At 29.7% G+C, this 26,588-nt stretch overlaps 1 protein-coding gene across 1 annotated transcript; it reads left to right on the forward strand.

The window, feature by feature from the left end:
• Positions 1-450: 450 nt before the first annotated feature.
• Positions 451-26,007, forward strand: LOC129960566 (protein ABHD11-like). The gene is made up of 7 exons (XM_056074057.1): positions 451-557; positions 12,448-12,533; positions 14,860-15,016; positions 19,872-20,045; positions 22,108-22,293; positions 24,215-24,408; positions 25,758-26,007. Exons 2-7 carry the CDS (start codon positions 12,454-12,456, stop codon positions 25,888-25,890), a joined length of 924 nt encoding a protein of 307 aa, XP_055930032.1. The 5' UTR covers positions 451-557; positions 12,448-12,453; the 3' UTR covers positions 25,891-26,007.
• The last annotated feature ends 581 nt before the right edge of the window (positions 26,008-26,588 follow it).

Below are 26,588 nucleotides of genomic sequence, written 5' to 3' on the forward strand. Positions count from 1 at the left end.
TTTTTAATAGATAAAAACTTACAAAAATTCCAAGTAAGAACAACAAAAGTTATAAGTGTAATAAATGCTACTATTAATATCTCAAATAAGTACTCATAACCTCTGCAAGGAAGGAGTTTAAATATAGAATTTTTACGATAAATACTATTTAATGATACAAAGTAAAAAAATAAAAGGAAAAAAAAGGAAAAAAATTACAATATGTAGATATGATCGCATTAAGAATCTATAATAAACAAGAATTCATCAGAAAATTTATTTTCTGTTATTTTCAATATACGCTCAAACTCAAAATTATCACGTGATCATTTTTCATTGATTTGGAAATGGGATAATTTTGAGTTTAAACAAGAATTCATCAGATAATTTTTTTGTTACGCTCAAACTCAAAATTATTCCATTTCCATATCAATGAATAATGATCACGTGACTCTGTTTATCGGCGAAAGGGAAACATAACTCTTATCTAAAAAAAAATTATCTTTCAACTAAGAACCTCCAGAGTTATTACAATTCTTTTGTATTGAGTATCTCCCGCAAAAGAGATATTACTTGAGGTAAGATATAGTTCTTCCAAATGCTTTCTTATTATATTTATACATATAACATAGTCATAATTAGTAATAAATTTACATTTGACTAAAACAGAAGAAAACTATTTAACTTTTATTCGAATTCTTTATCTTTATCGATTGAGTTTTACTTCACTATAATTATCAGTTATTCTGATGTTTAGTTATCTCTTTGCGAATGCGATATTGAGATTCTGTTAATACAACACTAAAAAAAAAAAAAAATAATTCTAGATTTAAATTCTAACGATAGTTATGTTAACGAAAGCAAAACTATAACGTTATATTGAAAAAATATTTTGTTATAAAAAATATTTGTACATATAGCGTCATATATAAACATGCTTTGTATTCTAAAGTTATTTTATTTTCGTACTCTAAAAGAAAATACTAAATGTAAATAGAAAATAAAGAGGGAAATTTATTACTTTATAATCTTGTTGTTTGATATTTAAAGAGTTTCAAAACATTAGAAATATATTTGAAACTTTTTAGGATTGAATAGATTTAAGCTAATTTAAATTAATCTCTCATTTGATTTCAAAATTATCCTTGACAATGCAATTGGGAGAACTCATGTCATTCTAAATTTAAAAGTAAAAAAGCTGCACTGAATTAGAATATGTTTAATAAAACAACATAGGAGCATTATTTACGTCTACCAAATAGTGATCTGCTTTTTTTTAAAAACTGATCCATGACTTTATTTAGAAGAAAATCTAAATGTACTCTGGAAGATAAAGCCTAAGGCCAATGAACAACTAATCATATTAAAAGAAAACTCAAATATGACTTCATATCTAGTGGGACAGATGGATAAAAAATATTATAAGAATTTAGTGTGAAAAAACAGTACTTCTGTATATACTTCATAAGTGGTAGTATTCATAAGCCAGTATATCTAATATATAAAAATGAATTTTTGCTTGTTTGTACCTTATGCGCTGCCGTCCCGTTCAACTGATTGCGATGAAATTTGGTCAACTTATTGCTTGTACCTGCGCGAAGGTTATAGGAATAGTACAGTTATCATACCTGATATATAGGGATTGCAATACCGTACCAAAATTTCAATACCGGTATTCGGTATTTTTTAAATCTTAATACCGGGATACCGGTTTTAATACCGGTATTAGAAATTTTAGAAAAAAAAAGAAAACACAGGTGTTTCTTTGTTTTATTTGCCAGTTTTATTATAGAGTGTAAATGTCACAAAAAATAATTTATAACTTATAAATTATAACAGTATATAATCACAAAAAAGTAAAGAAATACAGTACACTCCCGATTATCCGCGGAATTGGGTGGCGCGGCCCCCGCGGATAACAAAAATCGCGGATAATCCGAAAAAAGCTAAAAACGGGTATAGAAAAAAAGAAAACAGTCATTCCAACTTTGAAAAATCGTTTTATCTACAATAAAACGTAAAATAAACAGCAGGAAATGTTTAACTAACGCTTCATATTTTAGTATATCACTCAAAACGAACCTAAAATGCATTGTGTTAATGAAAACAGAAAAGTGCTTTGTATTTACGAGAGGCGTCAAGGATACACAGAAAAATTAATACATATATACTGTTTTAATACTGTAATGTATTATGTAATTACAAAACCATAACTGTAAAACTGCACCTTTTTGAAAAAACCAGTAAAAAAAAAAAAAAAACTTTGTGCGGCAGGCGCGGATAACCCGCCCTCGGATAATCGGGAGTCTACTGTATCTTTAAATCACAAAAAAAGTGTAAATATCACTATTCAGTCCTTGGTACTATTACAAATTTTTGAAATGTGATCTTCAAAAAACATAATGCATCCATTGTACTGTCATTAAGCCTGAAAAGTAATTTTGTGTAAAAATGACCAGCTGTCGAAAACGCTCTTTCCGCATCTACACTAGTTGGTGGTACTGTTAGCAATGCGCAATATACTTTTTGCAAGTATTTACCTCTAAATCCCTCATCTTCAAATAAAATAAATCGATTCTTTTCTTCTTTTTCATTTTTAAAATCATTATAATTACGTAAATACCATAAGACATTTTCTATTTCGGTATGCCTATCTTTTGTGCGATTTTTCAATGTAATATATAATTCTTCAGATAGTGATGTGTACTGTTCTTTCAATGACTGCAACATGAAATTTATTGTTGCATTAGCTGTTAATAAATTAGAATCTCTCAGACATAATGCCTCAATAGTCAGTTTTATTGGAAGTAGAGCTGATATAGTTCTGGATATTAAGTCGAATACACTGTCTGAAAAATTAAGTTACAGGTTTAAGTCGATTATTGCTTTTGGATTGGATTTCTCAGTTTCAAAAATCGTTCCATCATTAGGAGTAAATTGTTCCAACGTATTTTAGAATCTAATATTAACATATATTTTGTTTTATTTTCAGTTAGTATATATTTTAGTAATATATCCTTTTTATAGGGGAACGTTTAAATATCTTAACAATTTTTCGAACTTTATAAATTATAGGAAGCATTTCTTGATAGGTTAATATTTCATCCTCATTAGCAATATCTTCTTCAACAATTACATTGTCATTATCTTCATTGTCAATATCACTCTCACTCTTACTCTTTTCAAAATTGGAATCCGAAATTTCTATATCCACAGTATTTGGATTCTTCGGTTCTTTATTTTTTTGGTATAATACATCTATTACTCCTAAACTTTTTTCATAATTGTTGCCCCATCAGTCGTTATGGTTACAATATTTTCTTTCAGGGATAATCCATGATTCCCTAATTTAGATTTAAGCAATTAATTAAGCCATTAATTAGCTAATTAATTTCGCCCGTTAGGGAGACATAAAAACAAAAACGTATACTATTTTACTATGTTTCGCGATTACTATGATACTATTATACTATTACTATTATACTATTTTACTATGAACATATAGTGGAGACAATTTTAAAAATTTCTAGTAAATACCGAAAAACCGGTATGTAAACTTGCGAATACCGGTATTACGAAATTGTGCAAATGGCTCGAAATACCGGTATTCGGTATCCCGGTATACCGGTATTGCAATCCCTACTGATATATAAAAATGAATTTTTGTTTGTTCGTACCTTATGCGCTATTTTACCGTTCAAGCGATTGCGATAAGGCTTGATCAGTGCGAATTGAGCCTAGAAAATCCATGTTTTTCACATGGCCAGTTATATGTTGGATGCTTATGAGTCGGTCATCGGTCAGCCTAGAATTTTTTTTGTTTCTGCTAAAGACGAAAAAACAAAATATATTGTCTATCCTAAAACACCGGAATATTAAAGCAAAGCAAAAAAAAAAAAAATAAATAAATAAATAAATAAATATTATTTGTACTTCTACTTTATATATCATTAAATTTCAATGAAAGTTTTCATTGCCGATAAGAAAATAAATATCATTCTTTCTATTATTCCTAATTAAAAAAGACAAGAATTTCAAATTTCAAACGATATTTTCCAAATTATTTCTTCTGCTGCAGCAACGCTCTCTGAACCAGCTAGTACTTCATAAAAAGCATATACTAGTTCACAAGCAGTTCGAAAAAACACAGATCATTCAGACAACACGAATAAATATGTTTGTAAGGGATTGTTACAGCGCAATTAAATTTTACATAAGACATATTATATAAATAGTGTGCTTTGATCAACGTGATCGAAGTGGTTTTTATCGAACTCTTCTTTCTCAACGTTACTGCTAGGATGAGTGAAGTTTTTTTTTTTTTTTTTTCGTTCGAAGATATGGACGAGTAGCAACATAACAACTTAAGTCATACCATATGAACGAAACGTTTGCATAAAAAATCAATATATTGTTTACAAAGATTGTAACAAAATTATTGTAAGATTATAACAAATACTAAACACTATCAGAAACTAAAGAACTAATCTAAAGATCAGAAACTAAAAAACAACAACATTGATTGTTTAATAAGACTGTGTTAAAATTCCCGGTTTGAAGTTACCTGAGGGCTAAATGGGACAGACTTCGTAATTCTATATAATCCCAATCAACATATTACTCTCGTCAAAATTCTCTCATGAATATTTGAATGCTTCAAACTGGAATCTCTGAGCTTTCATTTATCAGATATGATTTTGTTTTAAAAGCAGATTAGAATAGTAATTTTATTGATTCAAATGATTTAACTCCTTCTTCTGAAGTATTATTATTCTTCTTCAAATATCATAATGAGATATCATTATAAAAAATTAATATTTTAAACCTGGCGCCATTAATTTTTTATAAATCACCACTTTCAAGATTCTTCATTATTATGGAAATCTTTCTGTCCGTTTCCATCCAAAAATTTTCTGCGAAATGTGCATTATCGCTCTGAATTTAATAAACAAGCCGAGTACAATACTTTACAATATTCTCCTGAAATAATTGCCATTTAGGGGTGATCCTATAATTAGGGACCATTTAGATAAAGAAACTTTCAAATGCATAGCCAACAAAAGCAACAACAACTAACAATATAGTCATGTGTAGATAGTTCTGTCAGAAGTTTATTTTTCTGAAGATTTTTTTTACTTTTTTCAAATTTATATCGCTTTGCTGAATACCGCATATCGAGTTTGTTCACCATCATTATCTAATACCAGGCTTATGTGCTTGCTTTCTTTTAACAATTTGAAAATGATGGCACTTTAATATGAACTCCAATTTCAATATCTACTATGTCGCAAACCCTCCCGAGGTCTGGCATAGAAACTTGACATGTATAACTCATCATCGAGAATTCCTTTGAACTTAATTCAGTTATATCAGCGGTTCTTAACCTATGGGTCGCGACCCAAAATTGGGTCGCGAAGCATATTTCTTGGGTCGCGCTGAGTCGAACCAAAAAAGTTAGTAATACAACAAATTTCAGACATTTTAGAAATGACGACTTGAATAAATATCAACAATCGAAAATGAATGTGAACTAACTGAAAAAATTACATGTTTTAAAAATAAACTCAAATTATGGAGAAATAAGGTTGAAATAAAGAAACTTGCTTCATTCCCGACTCTTAATTTACTTGTTGAAGACAATAATATTGATATCACAGATTTTGAAATACAGAAAATTATTATTAATCATTTAGAAAAACTAATAGCAGACTTTGATCGATATTTCCCTGCAGACGATGTTTTCAAATATAATTGGGTTCGAATGCCATTTAATTTTGATGTAAGTGATTTGCATGAGGAATTTGTTAATATTAATCAATTTCAAGAGCAATTAATAGAAATACAAAGTGACCAAGCACTTCGATACAATTTCTACAAAAACACTGAATCTTTGTGCTTTCTGGTTAAAATTAAAAACCGAAAAGCCAATAATTGTTAAAGAAGCCCTAAAAGTATTATTGCCCTTTGCAACAACATATATGTGTGAGGCTGGTTTTTCGGCTCTGTGTGTAATCAAAAACAATTACCGGAACAAGTTAAATCCTGAAATAGATATAAGGTGCTCCTTGACAAGCATTCAACCGAGGTTTGAAGATCTTTCAAAATGTATTCAAGCACAAGGTTCTCATTAAAACTGTATGACTTGCATTTAAAATTTAAAAGGCTTAACATATGCATTGATATTTCTTTTTTTTTTTTAGGAATAAGTTAAAATGTCAATTATTTTCAAAAAGTTATAAATATATTTTAATTTGGTCAATAAAAATTATTAAAAACACTTGATTATTAAATAAATTTTCCTTGGATCGAAAAGTACTTTTGTTTATCTTTATTATTAAAAAAATAAATAAAAAAATTGTGAGTTAAAAAAATTTTCATCGTAGGATTGAAGATTTTTTAAAAATACAATCTAAAATAAAGCAATGAAAAAATTTAAACTTTTTTTTGGGTCGCGACATGAGCATATTTCTCAAATTTGGGTAGCGGCTTAAAAAGGTTAAGAACCACTGAGTTATATTAACATTTTGCATTGAATTTACGCAAGGGTTATTCTCATGCGGATCTCAGAATGGTCTAACAAGGTCATTGCCTCTTCTGTCAAATTTAATGAGACTGGAGGTGTAGAAATTAAGAGAATGAGCTACTCTCTCAGTAAAATTACGAGGACCTTCACAAAATAATTCTCTTCATAACTCCTAAACAGAATGCAAACTTCTTAGTTCTCTCAATAATTGAGCACATAAAAAATAACTTTCCTACTTTATTTTGCTAAACATTATCTTCACTAGCGGAACTTTAGTAATAAAAATTAGAAACGATTTACAAAAGAATTTTATTTGTTATTAGACTATGTAAAATTCGCTAATTCTCTGTTAATCTCTCTAAATATTTTTTACAGAGACTATTTACAAATAGCTAATTCTCTGTTACAGAGACTATTTACATATCTTCAATTCTCTGTTACTGTCTCTAAATGTCTGTTACAAAGACTATTTACAAATCTCTAAATATCTGTGATGAAGCTTGTATGGATTTCAACAGTTGGCAGGTGAATATTCTCGTAGAATAAGTTTTCTATGAGAATTGAATAAGTTTTCGTAATAATCTGAAAAGGAGAAAATATATCGATATCCTGTTCCATTCTAATTCATTAAACCATATTTAATTCTTGCTTAGAACTGAAAGTAAACTATTTCGAATTATGTGTGTATGAGATATGTAAATAAATCCTTCATTTTGAAATCATTTTCTACCGCAGCTTTGCAACCAAGTCATGAGAACTCGTTGTTTGAAATAATATGAACTACGATTTCTCTTAACTCTACATTTCCAGTCATTTTTTCTAAGATTATAATTTTATACATTTTGGATAAAACCAAATAGATAATTAGATTTAGCTTATTTAAATAAAAGTCCCGTTCCATTGCCTAGCTATTGAAAGCTATTATGGAACAAAGACCGTAATTTTGAGGAATTGGTGAAATCGAAGCGATTTTTTTCGCATGGGCTGAATGCATAAATCAAAATTATTAAATAAAGACAATAAAATCAATTAAAAAAACTTTCTTTTGTGGGCTTAGAAACTAATTTTCTTATTTTATTTGTTTTTCATTTTTAGATTTCAATTTAAACTCGATTATTATAAATTAAAGGGCTTCAGTCGCCAACCCCGATGTCTCGAATCATGAATATCCTTAGGTTAATGGGGTTTGCTGATTGATTGATTCCCTCACTCCAGGCTAGAAAAGTAAATGGAAACAAACAGTTTTGAATATGTCATGAACAATAAAGCTCAGTACCAAATAAATAAATAAAAAAAGAAATCGTTTAGCATAAGATAAAATTCTGAAGAAATATCATTATAAGCTTAACTTTTTTGTCAAAAATAAAAAAATAAAAACAAAAAATTGAAAAAAAAATTAAGCAAATGAAATAAAAACTCTCTTAAAACCGTTAAGTCGTTTCTCGCGTTTTTACTTCATCTGGTATCGCTAGCCGCTCCATTACTTATAAAAAAAAGCAATGCAGGGTTAACACGATTATTGCGTAGATACTGAAAGGATTTCTAGCCGAGAGACGAAAAATTTCCCTTACTCAAAAAGATAAACAAACTGGAAAGCTATTTATTAGTGTTTAGGCAAACGGTGTGTCTAAAAGTAGAATTAACAACAACAAAAAAAAATGTTTTAAATTTATTTGCTGTTACTTTCATGTTAATTAAGTTTTTTTTGTCACCAATTCACTATCAAGTGTAATATAAAACTTACTACAACGAAATTAACATTTTCATTAAATATTTCAAACAATACTGGCAAAATAAACTTCAAATTTCATGGGTCAGGTGACTTTCAGTATACCAATCACAATGTAAATACACAATTTTTTTATGTAATAGATAGATATCATGGAATTCTCTTTTCGATTTTTTTTTTTGAACTCGCTACTCGTTGACTTCACTTATATGAAATCAAAATTTAATGAAATTAATAAATTAATGATAATTGAAATCAACTATCATTACTAAATTAAGTTGTAATTATGCTTAGAAAATATTAAAATAGAATATTGCCAGCATGTGTCAGTGTACAAAATTTCAAAATTGAAGCACATCGAGAAAAGAGTGTAGAAACAATTACAAAATTCAATCTTTTCAAACATGAAACAGATCAAATTAAATAAAAGTGAATAAATTGAACTAAGCGTTGAGAAAAGAATGTGTTAGTAGAGAAGGCACCATCTTCGAAGAATCTCAAAGAAATTCTTCATTATAAGAAATATTGTATGTTAAAAATGCTAAATTAAATGTAACATTTTCTTAAAGTCTGAAAGAAAAATGAAGTAACTATAACCTTAATTCGATTCCTATATAAAAGATGGCAAACTGTCTGTGTCTTATTAGAGAATTGAATGACAACGTCTAATATCGTTTTTATTGCATAAGTATTTTATAGAATAGATAATTGAACGGTGCTTTAATCCTTTTCTTTAGATACAGACGTATTAGCAATTTTATAATGTTTAAAAATTAACAATGCTAGTTGTTTCAGAAATGATTAGAAATCAAGAGGTAGGAAATATCATATCTCGATTCTGGTATTATTCGTTTTATTATGAAATTCCAAATGCTAGAATTAAGGATTGTAACTAGGGATACAAGGATATACCTTGATTCACAGATATATTAAAGCAAAAAAAATCGGCAGTAGTGTAAATACACAGCGAAAGGTCTTACTCGACATAGATAAATGGACATCAATTCACTGATCTCAAAATATATCATAAACCTATGGGAAAGGGGAAGAATTAGAATTAATAATTTTCCTTGCAGAACGTGAGCAGTGGGAAGGGAAGTAGCACCCAAGGAAAGATAGTGGCAACTAAATATGAATTTTACTCACTCTAGCGTCTTCAATATTAAATTCTATTGAAGTTTGTACTCTATGTGAATCTCAATCAAACTGATCGGGGCCTGAAATTTCCATGTCCGATACCTGATTCCGTTGACGAACGTCGTATAAAGGAATCTGGTTCACGCTAGATCTCTGGAGGCCCAAAAGTCTTAACGTTAAAGTAGGGTGGAAGTTTGGAGAGAAAGTGATCTTAGTCACCTGATCATGGTTCAAATTTAAGAGATTCATCCCAAAAAATAGCCCTTGTGTTTCTTCAAAACGGGACATAAACATAACTAAAGCCAACCGTAACTGAACATTAGCCTAAACACCATTGCAAGAATTTTATCAACAATTATTGAACACATATCTTCAATCGCATTTGCTTCTGTAAGTTGGTGTATTCACTCATCGTTCTTCTAGCATATATCGTTCTGAAGGGTCTTTTTCTATTAAATGGATGTCTCTGGCTCCGTGTATTATATCCTTTGTCAATAATTTGAGAACCACAAACATTGCAATCTTTTACTTTTATATCGCGTTTTGATTAATAAAAGGTAAAAATCAAATACAATCACTTTATCAAGATATTTGAAATTATTTCACTTTGTATAGTTGTTGAATGATTCATAAGTAAGATCATGTACCGTGGTGTTATGAATGATTTGAAGATTGATTTGAACTAATATATGCAAAATGTGTGATTTCCAGCGACCTTTTAAAATTACATATTGACTTATTTACATATATTACTTTTTATAATTTTTAACAATGAGATTTATTTTAAAAATAGTTGATATACCCGGTATTGATCGGGTTTAGTGTTCTTTCATTCATAATACTTTAATGTAAAAATTATTTTTGTGTGAAATATTACAAAATAGAACATTCTCTTACCGTCTGAAAAGTTCTTTTTTTTTTCTTCCAAAATTAGAATATTAGACGAACCAGACAATTTTTAAAGAATGTTGATAACTGCTTTTCTCCATAAGTTATTAATATTTATTATGTTAGCAGTGTAACTTATTCCACAATGGTTGAAGTAGCAAAAAAGAAGAACATTTTGAGACAATTAATTAAATAATTAAATTTCCATTAATAGAAAATATGAAAATAAGCCATATCAATAGTTGTTTATGTCACAAATTATTAACTATCAAGTTTTTTGTTGAAAACGTATTCTGACAGAAGCTCTTTGCTGATATTCTGGATCTTCAACGATAAAAAATATTTCATTTGTCCCCCCGAAAACTTTATTTTCCTTGTCTTAATTTGAATTTCAGGGGTGAACTTTTCTTTAAGATAACCTTAATACAGTACTCCAAATTTCTCATTACTCAAAGTTTTATATTTTTCTCAAATAATTATTTATTTATTATTTCGTCGAAGACTCAAATAAGTACGAAATGGGATTTTAGATGCAATAATTCTTTAATCTAATTAATTCAAAATTGGAATTATTGAAAACGTAATAAAAACATGCAAAAATAATTTAAAATAAAATCGCTAAAGATAATGATTAAGGTAAAATTGTTCAAAATCATACCGTTGTTTAGTAACCACGTACCAATAAATTACCTTAGTTCAAAATCGTCAGCAGCTATTCAATTATTTATTAAATTTAGAAAAATATTTAAAAATCGAACATGAATGCAATTGGTGCAATAGAAAATCACGCATTTATTGGAAAAGACGTTCTCGCCGATCTTTCGAACTCCTCCTTTGGCATTGTCCCTCTTAGCCATGTATTAGCCATGTCGAAAGACATGTATTAAAAATATGAAATGTAAAGAATAGTGCTAGAGTAGTTGAAAGTAGGAGAAAAGACCAAATTTGGTTACTTTTTAAGTAAATGAATATTTGATTAATTCTTTTATTAATTTTTCTACTTTGAAAAGTTAATTTTTCTTTCACTTGTCTTATGTAATGAATGCGCAAAATTTGAATGAACTCGGCCCAGTTGCTTAGCGGAAGATGAGGAACATAGCTATATTATAGCCACAAGACTTTATACAAATCATATCATAAGCTGTGTATATTCATGTATTGTAATTAAAAATCTCATCTTTATTAATTTATCCTTTATAATTTCACGAAAATTCTTCTCACGGCTGCAGGTAAATTAAACCTATCGTAAGAGTAGTAACGTTTTATTTTAAGCACAGACTATCAGAAGATTGGAAGAAGTCACAATAATTGAATCACCTGAAGTCATTACAGTTGTAGCAATTACGGAATATTTGGAGAATAGTTTTCTCTCAGTATATTAGAGAAAATAACAACTGTTTTGTACCTGTGAAGGTATATGATAGGGTGAATGGTAGAAATGGGCAGTAAAAATGTACTGCTCAATTTATTTCATGCGAATGGACATATATGTAAAAAATGACATTTTTAAAATAATGCTGAAGATTTTTAGCTTGTTTAGTTATATATGCCCTCGTTATTGCGACACCCTAGGCAATTCTGTAATAAATCGTTATTATTATTAGGAAATTCGATACTGGTTGTTTCTATAAATAACCCGTTGATATACCCGACATTATTCTAGATCAAATTTCTATCTTGTATTTTATCTTTAACATAAAAATAACTTTGATATAAAATATTATAATATCAACTCTAAAAAAGCGCTTCATTTGCACGCAAAAGCATTACTTTCCTTGTCTTCCTTTGAGAGATTGACTTAGCTTGCTTTTAAGCATTGTTAAATAGCTACTTTAAAATGAATAAAAGAGCTGTTGAAATAACATGTATTAAAAAAAAATAGAGTAGTTTAAAGTGGAAGAAAAAGGTAAAATTTTGATGAATTTCTAATTAATTGAGAATTTTTGCATCTTGATAAAGTTTATATTATTCTTTCTTTTCTCTCATATAATAAATGTGCTAAATTTGTTTGAATTCAGTCCAATTGCTTAAGAGGAGGAATGGAATATATTTTCAAATATATGTACACACATCACCAAATTATTTTAATAACTTTATAATAAATTCAGCAGTGTTTGAAGTAAGCTGACAACGGAAACTGAAGCGATAAAATGATAATACTTAGGTATTTAAGTGAATTAATTTATTACAGCTGGAAATGGCAACTCTGTTGACGTTGGTTTGCATATTCGCTTTTGTTCAAGTCTCAATTTCCGATTCGCCTGTTCTTGCGTCAAAGTAAGTAATTTATGAAAAATTTCCACATAAATCGTGTTGTCTATTGGTCAAAGCAGACATTTGTATGCTATGGATTAATTACTTTTATTTTTTTTATTTTTATTTATGTATTTATTTTGCCTAAATAATGGTAAAACTGTTCAAAAAGTAAGGTAACATATCCTCTGAGGGAAAAGGCTTATTCATGAAATCAAAGAAATTGATAAATGTAGAAAGTCATGGTACGTATTACTATTTCACATTCTCACCATCGTTGTTGAAACATTTATGCCATTCAATGTATCGAAATCGGCATAAAAGAAATCAGGCTCCAGATTATGGAACCAATTAACGGCGACTTTTTGAACTTCGTCTACAGTTCTGAAATGCTTCCTCCACCTCAGGTGTCATATGGTGCAATTACGTTTCGCTCCCTGTAGCGATAAGGTGCAGGACCAAAATACATTCCGCTTAATATTGCATTAAATGCTGAAGCATCATTCTATACGCGAAACATTATTGTCGTCTGAGAATTGACGAGAAAACCCCAGTGAGAACACGACTTCCATACCACCAGTTTTTTGTGCACGATATTCAGCTCACTGTGAATGAATGTGTTGAGCTCGTGTACAGTTTTCTTCACATGATGAGACGATCGATTCGGGCCAGACCTTCGATACAGTACATGTCATATGCGTGAGAAGGCTTGGCGCTCTCTCCTTTACTCATCTCGTATATCTGTTCTGCCAAGTTCAAATTCCTTGACCAAAGCCACATCTATTATCCCGACATTATTTAACCGTTCATTAGCTATAGATGAATTTTATCTGGGGACATTATTTTTAAACAAGAAAAAAAAAATTATTATATTTCGCCCTTCAATCGCCTACCATGCATTCGTTAACGCTGCCATCTTCTAAAGCAGATTTCGGAGAGCTAGGGCATAACCAGGTCCATTTACTGGTGGTGTTTGCATACTGTAATCGTCTGTTCTATTTAAACATGAAATTCAATCCTCACGTGAAATTTATCCCCAACAAGAATTCTTGTTACCTTACTTTTTGAATCATCTATGTAATATCTTTTTTCCCAATACTTTTATTCGCTTCTTTCATTTGTACTAATAAAATATTATTATCTTTAAATGATGTTTACAAATTTATAATGTTTGCAGTTAATTTTTTTCTCAAATATAATAAGTATATAAATATTGTGAGAACCTCAGCTGTGATTTAAATATTGGAATATCCAAAATATTAATAGTAGTATTCGAGTACAAATCCAATCAAAGGAAATGCTTTTTCTTTTAATAATGAAAATGGTTGGAAAAGATTTCTAAAAGCTTTTTTGCCTACTCTTTGATCAACAAAAGAGCATCCTATAGCAGCAGCCATACGAAAGTCAACAAAATTTTGACATCGATGACACCTCCTTCAATTAAGCATAACAGCAAATGAACTCATATGAGTATTAGCACTTCATGGAAACTGAATACTCAGGGTCTCTACTTGGGATAGTGACAACCTTTAATGGTTGCCATTATCCCAAAAAAACGATCCTGAAGTCCCACTAAACGTGGCCAATTCGTTTGATATCTCGTAAGTAGTCATTCAAGTACTAAACAAACCAGTTGATTGGTACATAAAACTCAACTGTCCCACGAGTGTTAACGCAAAATGATTTAAAAGGCATTGATAAGATTTAAATCATTGCTTTTAAAGATTGCAAGAATTTCCTGGGCTTCTGTGTTTCAATTAATATAGTTGTCCATTATGATTAATATATTGTCCAACATGTACAGTATGCGTAGTTGCCCAACAAAGAAAAACAGAACGGTGAAATTTTTTAAAAGCCTATCTTTGCCAGTGAGAATAAAAGAAAGACAGAAAAAAAAATCAGAAGCACTAGGTATAAATGAAAAATGACCAGTTCGCTAGAATATTTCACAGTCATGATAATCTTTACATTTAAAGGAGATGCATTTTTGAGGAGCACTATAATATAAAAAAATGTAAGACATCATTTATTATTTGATATTGAATATCCCGTCAGATAAAAGTGAGTTTTAACATTGTTGAATCAATGACGATTAAATGGCACTCGGAGGTTTTCAATGTTCTGAATTCTTTAGATGTGATTATATGCATTTATGACTTCACCTTTTTTGCTTCCACTTTTCAGAATTTCGTTACCAATTCCTGTTATCAAGTTTTGGAAATGGTAGAGTAAAATTTTAAAATTCCTTCGGATTATAAATTAACTGCCCGTAACAAGCTTCGGTATAGTTAGATACTAGTTATATTTTTCCAAATCAAACTTACATATTTCTTTTATAATATCTTTCTAGACCCAAACCAGTGGATATAGTATATACTTGTTTGAAGGTCGTAAATGAGAAAGAAAGCAAAGATGATATACCTCTCATTTTATTGCACGGTTTGACTGGATCAAAAGAAATGTTTCGGGGCATTAATGAAGTTTTAGCTTGGGAAACCGGAAAGAGAGTAAGTTACTGACCATTTTAGGTTAATTATTCAGTAATTAAAAATGCATGATTAGTAATAAAAACGATTCAAAGTGAGTGTTTATTTGAATCCAATACTTCAAAAATGTTTTAATTATTAAATTATCTGGAACATAAACCAATGAGAGAGATCTCCTTGAAACAGTCTCTCATATTCTCCAATAAAGGTCTTAGCTTCCTCCTTCCACATAAAATTGCGGACCTTCGGTAAAGTTGAAAAGGCATTGCATGGCCTTGACGAACAATAGTTAACTCTAAAAAAAAAAACTTTTCAGGAATGCAATTGATATTGCGATGCATAGTAACAACAAATTTCACATCTGGTTTTTAAAATTAAAAATGTGGGATATTTATGGGTTAAAATAACATTTTTTTAAAAACTGCAATTCCTGAATAAAGATTTTTGCAGCTCTGGTATTTTCAGAGATTTTTCGCGAGAAACACTGAGAGAATATAGCTATGAATTAATTAGATCAAGAGCATCCAATTTAGAAATTAAAAACTCAATGAATTCTTCACATAAAACGTGAGTTCACACAAATTCTTTTGTAATGGTGATACATTCATAACAGAAGTAAAAATTATTCTTCTTGATAGGAGATGAAGAATATATGACTGTAAATGTTTTTAATTTCAATGCAAGATGACGAATTCATAAAATATGATAAAACAGTTTTTGGAATTCGTTGTTCAAGTGATACAATAAATAATGTTTAATGATATTCTAATGTAGTCTATATAGCTAATAATTAAGTATTAACGAATTAGATTTGTAATTTAATATTTTATCACCAGATGGCGCCATCAGAGTAAAATGACCCTGTTAACAATTGACTAAAATCTCTCTCGTCGAAGTGAAAATCATTTCAAGGCACGTTGACAATCCTGAGAAAAGTTGAATGTATTTTTATTCTTTGAAAAATTTAAGATAGCGCACTAATTAATTAAACATTATTGGGTACGTTTGCTGAAATAATTTGTAATAAAAAGGAAATAATTATATTTAAAACTCTAACTCATAGTAAAGAAATACAAATCAAAATTCGTGTATTTTTTTATTTTCAAGAACACAAATTATTCTCTCATGTTTGAGCACTTCTTGTGTAGCTTTGCAACATTCTATCCTAGTTTACAGATCAAAGGTCAAAATGGATCTCACAACATGCAGGAAATGCACTGTATGCTCTTCAGAATCTCGACTTATATCAAGAGTAGGGATTGCAATACCGGTATGCCGAATACCGGTATACCGAATACCGGTATTTTGAGCCATTTGCACAATTTTGTAATACACAAGTTTAAATACCTATTTTTCGGTTATAACTAGAAATTTTTAAAATTGTCTTGTAATTGTTTAAATTGTTCAGGGATCGCCAACATAGCAAAATAGTTTATGCTTTTGTTTATATGTCTCCCTAACGGCCGAAATTAATTACACTATGAATACAAAGTTACATCGTACAATGAAGAGAAGTGATAAAATACTGTATGACAACGGATTGTAAAACCCTCCACCTTTTGCGCATGCGTTAGTATGGGTTTACTTTGACAAAATAAGAGTGAGAGGAAAGATGAAAGGAGATATTTAGGAGGAGATTCTAAAACACGTTGAAACAGTTTAATCCCAATGATGGAATGATTTTTGAAACTGAGAAATCCAATCCAAAAAGCAATAATCGACTTAAACCTGCAAATTAATTTTTCAGATAGTGAATTAGACTTAACATCCAGAACAGGTTGCTATAACTTAATATAAACTTAATATTAAAACTGGCTGTTGAGGCATTATGTCGAAGAGTTTCTAATTTATTAACAGCTAATGCAACAATAAATTTCATGTTGCAGTCACTGAAAAAACAGCACACATTACTATCTGAAGAACTATATATTACGATGAAAAATCGCACAGAAGAAAGGCATACCGAAATAGAAAATGTCTTACGGTATTTACATAATTATAATGATTTTAAAATTGAAAAAGAAGAAAAGAGACTAATCAATTCAAATCTTATCAAGTTTATAGTAAATTTTCTTAAATTTTTTTTACCCACAAACCTATCCACATTCAGAAGAATTCGGTAGAGTTATCGGAAATTATGATGGCACTAATGTGAAAAGAATTGTCTCTTCAACAAAAATTAAAATTAGCGATAAAAAAATTCAACAAACCAAAATAAAATACAGAAATAAGCTATATTCTAAACCATCCGACGAGTAATCATTTATTTGAAGATGAGGTAAATATTTGGAAAAAGTATATCGCAAATTGTTAACAGTTCCACCAACCATCGTAGATGCCGAAAGAGTGTTTTCGACAGCTGATAATTTTTGCACAAAATTACATTCCAGGCTTAATGACAGTACAATTAATGCATTATGTTTTTAGGATCACATTTCAAAAATTTGTAATAGTACCACGGACTGAATAGTGATGTTAACACTTTTTTGTTTATCTAAACATTATTATTGCCAGGCTCTCCGCTGAACACTCTATACACTTTCAGTGGGTCCCCTCACATGTTGGTTTAAATGGTAATGAGATAGCGGATAATTTAGCTAAGACTGCCTCAGCTGACATATTTCATGGTGATGCAACACTAACTTATTCTGAAATCTCCTCTATCAAAAAGATGGAGTCGAGTGCACTTTGGATAGTCCCATCTGCTCACCTTTGGTACTTTGTTAAGAGTCCCGGTTGGTCACTGTCTGAATATCTCTTTAAAAAGCAAACGGCTCTCTCTCGTTTTTTAAGTGGACACACCAAATCCCTGACCTTCCAACACTGACGGATGACTTTGGTGAATGTCCTTGTGCTGAATGTCAAGCCTCCTCCTATCATATTCTTAAATGTTTAAATTTTACGATTTTTGAGATTTTAAGGGATTCGCTATTGTTTTTGGACTTTTTAGAGATCTTTGGTTTCATGGAGGTAGTATAGCGCAACTATACCACCTTTGTGATTCTTTATATACTGTTATAATTTATAAGTTACAAATTATTTTTGTGACATTTACATTCTCTAATAAAACTGGTAAATAAAACAAAGAAATACCCGTGTTTTCTTTTTTTTTTCTTCTCTAAAATTTCTAATACCGGTATTAAAACCGGTATCCCAGTATTAAAATCTAAAAAATACCGAATACCAGTATTGAACTTTTTGTCCGATATTGCAATCTCTAATCATGAGTGTTAAGAAATAAATTTCAGTTTTTTTAGAAGTCCTTTTTTGCATCCCGAACATTTTACTTTCGATGCATTAAATGTTTTCTTTTTGTGCTTCATGCGTTTCCTTTGGAACTAGCATATCTTCCAAAGATAAGATTGTTAAAGTATCATCTGTATGTCTATACGGCTTACAGTATTGTAATGAATTTGTAATATTTCTTCCCAACGCAATATGTCTCCTGGCAAGGGATATAGTTTGATAGAAAACTCTAAGGAATATCTAAACATGAACTCCAGCCTTGGAGACCATTTGGAGATGCATTTGTCAGCAAAATTTAAGATTTCAGAAACTAAGAAAATTTTGGCAACAGCTCCATTCAGACTTAGTAATTTGTTCTAGAAACCTCTGTGGCGGAAACTATAAAAATGAGGATAGACAAAATTGAAATCAATCGAATATTCAATAAGTACTGAATCGGCAGTTGAGTTCAGCTTAGCGAGCAGCAGACGATAGGGAGGTGTGAATATTTGAGCGAAGGATCTCTCTTGTGAGTTCTCCCTAAGCACTTTGGGTTTTTATAGTTTATTACCGATTTCCTGCTTGTGTGCTACTGTCTGATACAAACTCTATTTTTATGTACACTTTGGCTGTGAATTTTGTTGCGTGTGTTTCGTGTTTTCGTATCCAATAAAGCGTTGTTATTTGTTGTTGAACCTGTTGAATGCTGTTCATCGTTCACCAACTACAACTTGATTTCCGGATTATATTTAGTAACAGTACGGTTTGAAACAATTTGTGGATCATGCTGATTAAGAAAACCCCATAAAATAAATTATTAATACATATAAAGGCCAAATATAAAAACAATAAGAAGTACTTGAGGCAAGATGAGGTTAACTGAATGCAATCTGCAATATTCTCTTCTAATCTGTGAGATCTTACGTTGCAGACTGAAAATTTTAACATCTCAATCAAAATGCGCGAATATTATTTAACAAACAACGAAATGGTGGCAGTGGCTTCACTACGCGAATTTTTAATGTTTAGCAATGCCGAGCTTTAGAATATCAGCAAGATAGGAAAATTTGAGTTTTATGAACATAAATTAAGTCACTCTTTATCTTGCCCGCTGCCCCGGTCTCCCATATTTACTGTTTAAATCTTCATTAGTTCTCAAGCAACCAATATAATAAACAAAGGAACAAGCATTTGAAAGAAAAGTTTAACTTTAACAAGTTTAAACTTTTATTTTATTTTCGTAAAAAGTAGCAGAGCAAGTTTCAAAAAATAGTGTATGAAAATGCATTATTCAATCCCCCCCCAAAAAAAACCCCTTATATGTATAACATTATTCAACCATGCGACCACCTAGAGTTCTAAAATGATAAAGTGCAGTATAAATAAAGTTTCTCAGTTCCACTCCGACTTGGTAATTGATGATGGATTAGTTTAACAGTCATCTTCCTTCACTTGAACTGTCCACCTCACTTTGAAGTGAACTGTACACTTCAGAAGCACTTACTGTGCTTGGGTACAGAACTCATGCTAACAATGTTCAACCACTGGTTAATCGCATGTTGCTCAAATGTTTATACGAGTATCGCCATTCTTTTGTTTGCATGTTGTAATAAGATTATTTGTAGATATATTTTACTTTTCCTTAATTTAGGTTTGCAGCCTTGACATGCGAAATCATGGAGAGAGCCCATGGAATGATGAGTTGGATATTGCTGCCATGACAGAAGATGTAAAACATTTTTTGGATAAAATTAAAGCCCCAAAGGCCGTTGTGCTTGGAGTCAGTATGGGTGGAAAAATAGCTGTGCACTTAGCACTGAATTACGTAAGTCGAAGGATTGACGATGTCTACTGTAAAGCGTGTAAATAAACTAATATCTCGATTTTCAGAAAAATAATTTGACTATTGAAATAAGAAAAAAATAATATTAAATTTCTTCAGGAAATTTGTTGTTTGGCAATATTTATGGAGGCAGTTTCTAGTTTCTGAAAAAAAATATTTTAAAAGATGAATGTCAAGAGTCTTAAAGATTCTGAAATGTAGCTGATAAACTATGCTATTACAAAACCGCAATAAAAGTCTGGATTAACTTAATACTGCCAGATCTTGAGCAGTGATGTATCTGGATTTATAAGTCTAATTATAAATTCGACAGATGTAATTATATATTACATATTATTATTCGTTAAGAAGTAAAATATATCTTTTTTAATGCGATACCAATGTTCTATTTTCTTTTAAATTTAAAGTTAGACATTTCAAACGAATCTTACAAATAATCTCTTAAGAAATATTTTTTCTCTGATCTTCCAAATTTAAGTTCCTTTGCAACAAAAGCCTAAAAATAAGAATAAATACATTGTGATGAGGCGCCAAAATATGTGAAAGATGCATTTTATCATCATCATCATGTGCTTCAAGATGACTTTAAGCTGATGAGCTGGTAGTCATCTGGCTTCGGTACTTCTACTAAGCATTTCAAATGCTTTCTAAAGAAGAACAAAAAAAAAAAAAAAAAAAAAAAATCGTAATCCAGTGATAATTATTTGCAGTTTGGAAAAGGCATTTTGCTGCACGGATTTATTTCAGGAAAATTTTAATGCTTTTAAGTGTTTAACAATATCAATAATAGCATAAAAAACTGTAATTGAAAAACAGAGCAAAAATTCTTTCAAGTTTAATCAATTTAAAACTAAGCCACTTGGATTCCTTTTCTCAGAGAAGAAAACACGTAGCTTGTATTTTATGTCTTACAAAAAGGAGTTCTAATTATTTCAGTGTTGTTTATTTTTATGCAAATAAATGATAAATGCTTTTGATCTTATAAATCAAGAACAATATAATTCATGCTAATCTTACTAAGATAACATCGCAGTGTCTCACAGCCCTACAAAATGGAAAAAATTATGACAGTTCTGATAATATTCTCAGTTTAAATTTTTTGATTTTTTTCAACTGGATGTTTATATTATATGGAATCACATTGATTGTTAATAATAAATGTAATTCGTATTTTTGTACTGGCTTAGGATAATTATCATTTCAGAATCAATTCCAATGCGAAGATGTACGATTTTTTGGATTTACAAGATTTATCATTTCGCTAAAATTAAGAGGATAAGAGATGAAGGGAATCAACGCAATATTTTAAAAGAATATATTCCAGTATATGAGAATACCAAAAAAGTATTTTTATTCTGTGTAAGGCAGCGAGCTGGGTAAGACAGCGCTAATTTAAGTGAATCATCGAACCTTTCAGTAACTGGAATTTTTAATCACTTATTAAGTTTTCATAATCTTAGCAATAAGTGTTTAAACATATTTAAAAAAAAGAGAATAGTTGTCTATATAATGATTAAAACTTTCATATCTGGCTGAAAGTTAAATTAACATTACTACATCAGGAGAGACTTCAAGCTATTTATACTTTTTTAGTTACTACAAATAAAATTTTAACTCCAAATCCTATCATAGACAACACTGTGAAAACATTGGGAAAAATAATAATGAATGAAAATGAATCGTGATCCCTTTCCCAAAAATCCAATTCACTTTCAATATTTGCAGTTTTTATGCTTGTTTCCATTTGTTTGTTATTTGCTGAAAAATAAAGGCAAAGTAATACTTCACAAAGCAAGAGACAAAGCAAATTTTGTTAACTATTTAGAATGATCACCTTATCTTTATTTGTATGAGCAAAAATGAGAAAATATGAGCTGCAAAGCATTTCTTGAGTAAACATGAAGCCCTTTACATATGTTTCAAATTTAACTGTAGAGTTATAGAAACATTAGCGATTTTCTTTGTCAAAAATAAAAGCATAACAATTTATCTGAAAAGTATTGTTATAATTTGTTTACCAAATAACTCAATATACTATTTACAGCCCACCATGGTAGATAAAATCATCTCTGTGGATATGAGACCAAATAGTTTGAGCCCAGAAAGCATAAAAGAAATACTTTTCTACATTGAATTGCAAAAGGATCTAGAAAAAATATTACCTCAAGGAGTCACCGAGATGGAAGCAAAACAAACTTTATTAAAGGTTCTGAACGATCGTCTTGCAAAGGTAAGATTTAAATTTTTGACATTCATCTTATTTATAGTTGATAGCTGCTCTAAAAATTAAGAAACAAATGTACAAATCGAGAAAAAAAACGCAAAATTTTTATTTAAGTTATTAAGGTGGTTTAATCATTAGCTATTTCTTAAGCATGTACTCGTTTTAAGATTTCAAACGCAATTCTAATTAATTAATTTTATATAATACAGTTAAATGGACAATCAAACTTTTTTCAACACAATTAATGCATCCAGTTTCGAGCAGTTTTTTATTTATATTTTTAGTAACCAGTATTATTGACTTTTTTTTATTTCAACTGCCTATCAAAGAAAAATTTGGATACTAAAATACTTGAAAAGCTTCTCCATTTAACACAGATCTTTAACCCACAATGCTTAGCGGAAGATTCGGCATGGTTTATAATGCAGCTGTGAAATGGATTCACTTAATTCCACCAATCACCGATTATTAGAGAAATCTGCACTTACTTGTCCAATAAAATCCATAATTCGCCCCCCTTCACAAAATTAAATATTTTCCAAGGTAATTTATCCATGGTTGAATTATTTGTTTTCCCAAAATTTATCTTCCTTACGTTTTGAGTTATCGAATGGATATAGGATTTTGTCACCATACTTTTAACCGTTCTTTACAAATAACTCAATAAGACATTAATAAAATATATTGAAGAAGTATAAATTTTATAAGAGGTTTTTTTTTACTTGATTTTTAAATCTTTTAACATTATTGTGCATTTTATAAATGTAATGCTTAATGCTCATTCATCAGCTCCAGTTTTGTGTATTTTATAAGCGCAAATTTTTTATCTGTATCGTTTAATATGGAGTTTGGAGCGGAATGGGCCAAAGTCAATTTTACAATACTAATGTTAACAAGACAAACAAGTGTACAGTTATTCCTATTTTTGTGGTCGAATATAGTGTGGCACTTGGAGGATGTTGACATCTTTCGGTGTACAGATCCCTCAGAAAGATGTTCAGATTAAGTTCTATACTTCTTGGAAAAAGGAGGACATCATATACAAATTACAGCTTTTACTTCCTTATATAATAAATCTGTTAGTTCCAGTGAATGCTCTGACTTGGATTTCAGTTTGTTATAGCACATCCTTAGAATAAATTGTCCCCGATTTGTTCTAGTTGCTCTTTAAGTGCTGTTATTTCTTGACTTTGGTACTGTTGATAATGTTTTATTAAAAATTATTTTAGTTACAATCCTAGTTTGTTCATTCTGAAGTCTTAATGAAGTAAATAATTGAATCTCACTTCCACGATACAATTCGCTTTCACAAAGTTTCATTTAGTCCAAATAAAAGATCTTGAGACATTTGCATGACATTAAATCAACTTCAACTAAAATTTTTGTTTAGCATAACCCATCTAAAAATAAATAATTTATGTTAATTATTTAATTTTAGATGTGTAATAATAATTATTTTAGATGGGTAATAATTAAATAATTTATGTTTAATTGCATAATTACTTTATAAATTATGATGACTACATTCAAATACTTGCATGTGAAGGTTGATCTGACATTCTCATTTATGCTTATTCAGCAGAAAAGTTTTATTGCTTCTGCATTCAGTAATCAGTTACAAGAAAGACTAGAATGAAAACGGAATTCAGAAATTTTAGTTCCATTTGAGAAGATATTTTTAAGAAAATATGGAGTAATATATTTTTTTTTTCAAATTTTCGTGACTAAAGAGTAATACATTATTATTTAATTTTTAAATTATTTTATCAGTGAAAAGGTAGATTTTTTTTTTCTTTGCTAAATACCATTCATCTGCCAATTTTGCAGAAAACAATTTCCAAATATGTCCTAGATTAATATTGATTTCAACTAAAATAACATAGTTATATATTTTTTGAAAACATTAATGCTTTGTTTATAATTACAGATTAATTCGACCATAGTCTTAAACGATCCTGAAACAATACCAATTAAATGTTCCGAAGGCAAATGCAGTGTGAAGACCAATCCTAAAGTTATTCAAGTCGTTTTGAATAATATAATGGATATGTGGACTGAAAGTTCTGGTCACTTTGATGGACAAGCTCTTTTTATTTACGGTATTGAATCAAGTTTTAAAATGTAGGTATTTTTCTGCAATTATTACTTTCGAATATTGATTAAATTGAAATTTATCGAGGAGGTAAAACAATACGTAAACCTACGTGTTTAGTGCTGGCTTCCCCCCCCCCATATATGCTATGGGGGGCGAGTAAAACTCAAATTATTTAACGCTCTAAGATTTGTACCAATTTGTAGATGAAAAGAAAAAAAAATATATATATCAGGCTCTTTTCTTAATTTCACAATCTTACAATTTTTTTTTCTAATGATAAGTTTTAAATTAAACGTTTAAAAAGGTAATGATAATAAATTCTTCAAAATTAAAATGCATTTAAACATTTTGAATGCCTTAATTTAAAATTAAAATGCATTCAAATAAGGCATTCGAGTTCTACTCTATGTTGCCATCCAACTGTTTTCGTTAAAATGTGACTCTATATTTCACTATTCATGATGGGCAAGTTTCCAATTCGTTTAAGCATATAAAATTTTTGTATTGCCGCTCGAATTTCGATACGTTGCTTTATTAGGTGGAATTTTGAAAACTCTTAATAAGCAATCAAAGCCTTTTCAATAATTTTGGTTTAAAACTAATTTGTAAAGAACGATTTTGATGCTTTTATTTTTGTTCGTTTCGATGTTTAAAGAAAGTACTAACACGTTATTAAGAGATAGTTGTCTTAATTGCATTGTTATTACTCTTTTCTGTGACATGTACATGTAACTATATTCAATACAATACTCATCGAGGCAGGTTGTTATAATTTTTTTCTAAGCCAATAATACAATACTCATCGAAGCTGGTTGTTATCATTGTTTTCTAAGCTAATCAGTTAAAAAAATTAAGAAATAAAAGAAATTGGCAACCGCAGGAATAGAAAATTCTACCTGTTAAGTAGATTAGATGACACTTGTTAGAACTTAGTCCTTAAAATAAAGCCAAATGGGCTAAGCACTTACTTTAATTGAAGGATTAATTGAATGGTGAAGTTTGCAAGCAAAACGGAAAAACTAATCCTTTGCATAAAACTTTGAGACTGACCCTAGTGTCTTCCCAAATAAACAGTTGAAAAGATATGCGAAAACTAAATGTGGTCTTTTGATTATTGGTATTAAAAAATAATGATAGCTGAAAGGAAATGAAATCCATTCATGCTGTTGTAAAACTCCTCATATGAGTCATGCCACTTTGGAATCCAATACGCATATAAGAAAAAAGAGCATAGCATACCATAGTGAGTAATACGCTGTTAGATAACATTCATAACTGTGCTTGCTAAGATGTAAAGTGTATCGACTTTATTATACTTGTTTACAACATTCATCATTTTCTTTTAATGTTTTCGTTAATTTCTTTTTTATTTCAGAGGTGAAGATGAAGACAACATCAAAAAATTATTTCCGAACGCAAAGCTTGTTGGGGTGAAAGGAGCTGCTCATCTAGTGCACATTTTCCCCGAATTCATGACTGAAGTCATCAAATTTATTAATCGGCCCTAAAGAATGTTTATTTTCTTTATTTTTTTAGAAAGAACGTTTATTTTCTTATATTTTTTTAGTAAAGAACATATTTTCTTGCATCCATATATAGTAAAGAATTGAATAAAGCCATATCTCAACTAAGTTGCAATTTCTTTTTTTAAAAAATTATGTGTGAAAAACTTATTTTCTAAAATCTGCAATTAGGAAATGTTTTATTGATATATTTCTGAGATATTAAGAGTATAAAATAACTGAGAGGCAATTTCTTTGTTGACTAAAAGAAGAAAATTTAAAATGAATATTTATGTGCTTTCTACTTCCCAAAAGCTATGCTCTAAAATTTTATTCCTTATTTAAATTTTTGTGTTTTATAAGCCAAAATTGCATTGATTTTTCAAATATTTTATAAATTAGAAGAGATTTATTTATTTATTAAGTTATAAAAAATACAAAAAGCGCCAGAAAGAGTAAACTGATATCATACTATTATACTGAAACTGATGGTTACGTTTTCAATACTCATTACCTTTCAATGCAATAAATAGCATATAAATATCTTAAGGATTTTTTTTTTTTTTTTTACGAATTAAAGAAATGATTGAAAACGTGATGAATGCAGCTGATGTAAATTATTAGATATGAACATTTGTTATAATTTTCAACTCAATCATGCAAAAGTAACATAAATTTCAAGTGGCGAACAAATAAGTAAGAGG

This window comes from Argiope bruennichi, chromosome X2 (assembly GCF_947563725.1).
Source record: "Argiope bruennichi chromosome X2, qqArgBrue1.1, whole genome shotgun sequence".
Taxonomy (NCBI): domain Eukaryota; kingdom Metazoa; phylum Arthropoda; class Arachnida; order Araneae; family Araneidae; genus Argiope; species Argiope bruennichi.

What these genes read in the sequence shown, in the direction of transcription:
- LOC129960566 (XM_056074057.1), top strand. Translation starts at nt 12,454, where the DNA reads ATGGCAACTCTGTTGACGTTGGTTTGCATATTCGCTTTTGTTCAAGTC. An exon ending in CTTGGGAAACCGGAAAGAGA is followed by an intron (nt 15,017 to 19,871) that starts GTAAGTTACTGA and finishes TCCTTAATTTAG; the next exon opens with GTTTGCAGCCTTGACATGCG. An exon ending in TGCACTTAGCACTGAATTAC is followed by an intron (nt 20,046 to 22,107) that starts GTAAGTCGAAGG and finishes TACTATTTACAG; the next exon opens with CCCACCATGGTAGATAAAAT.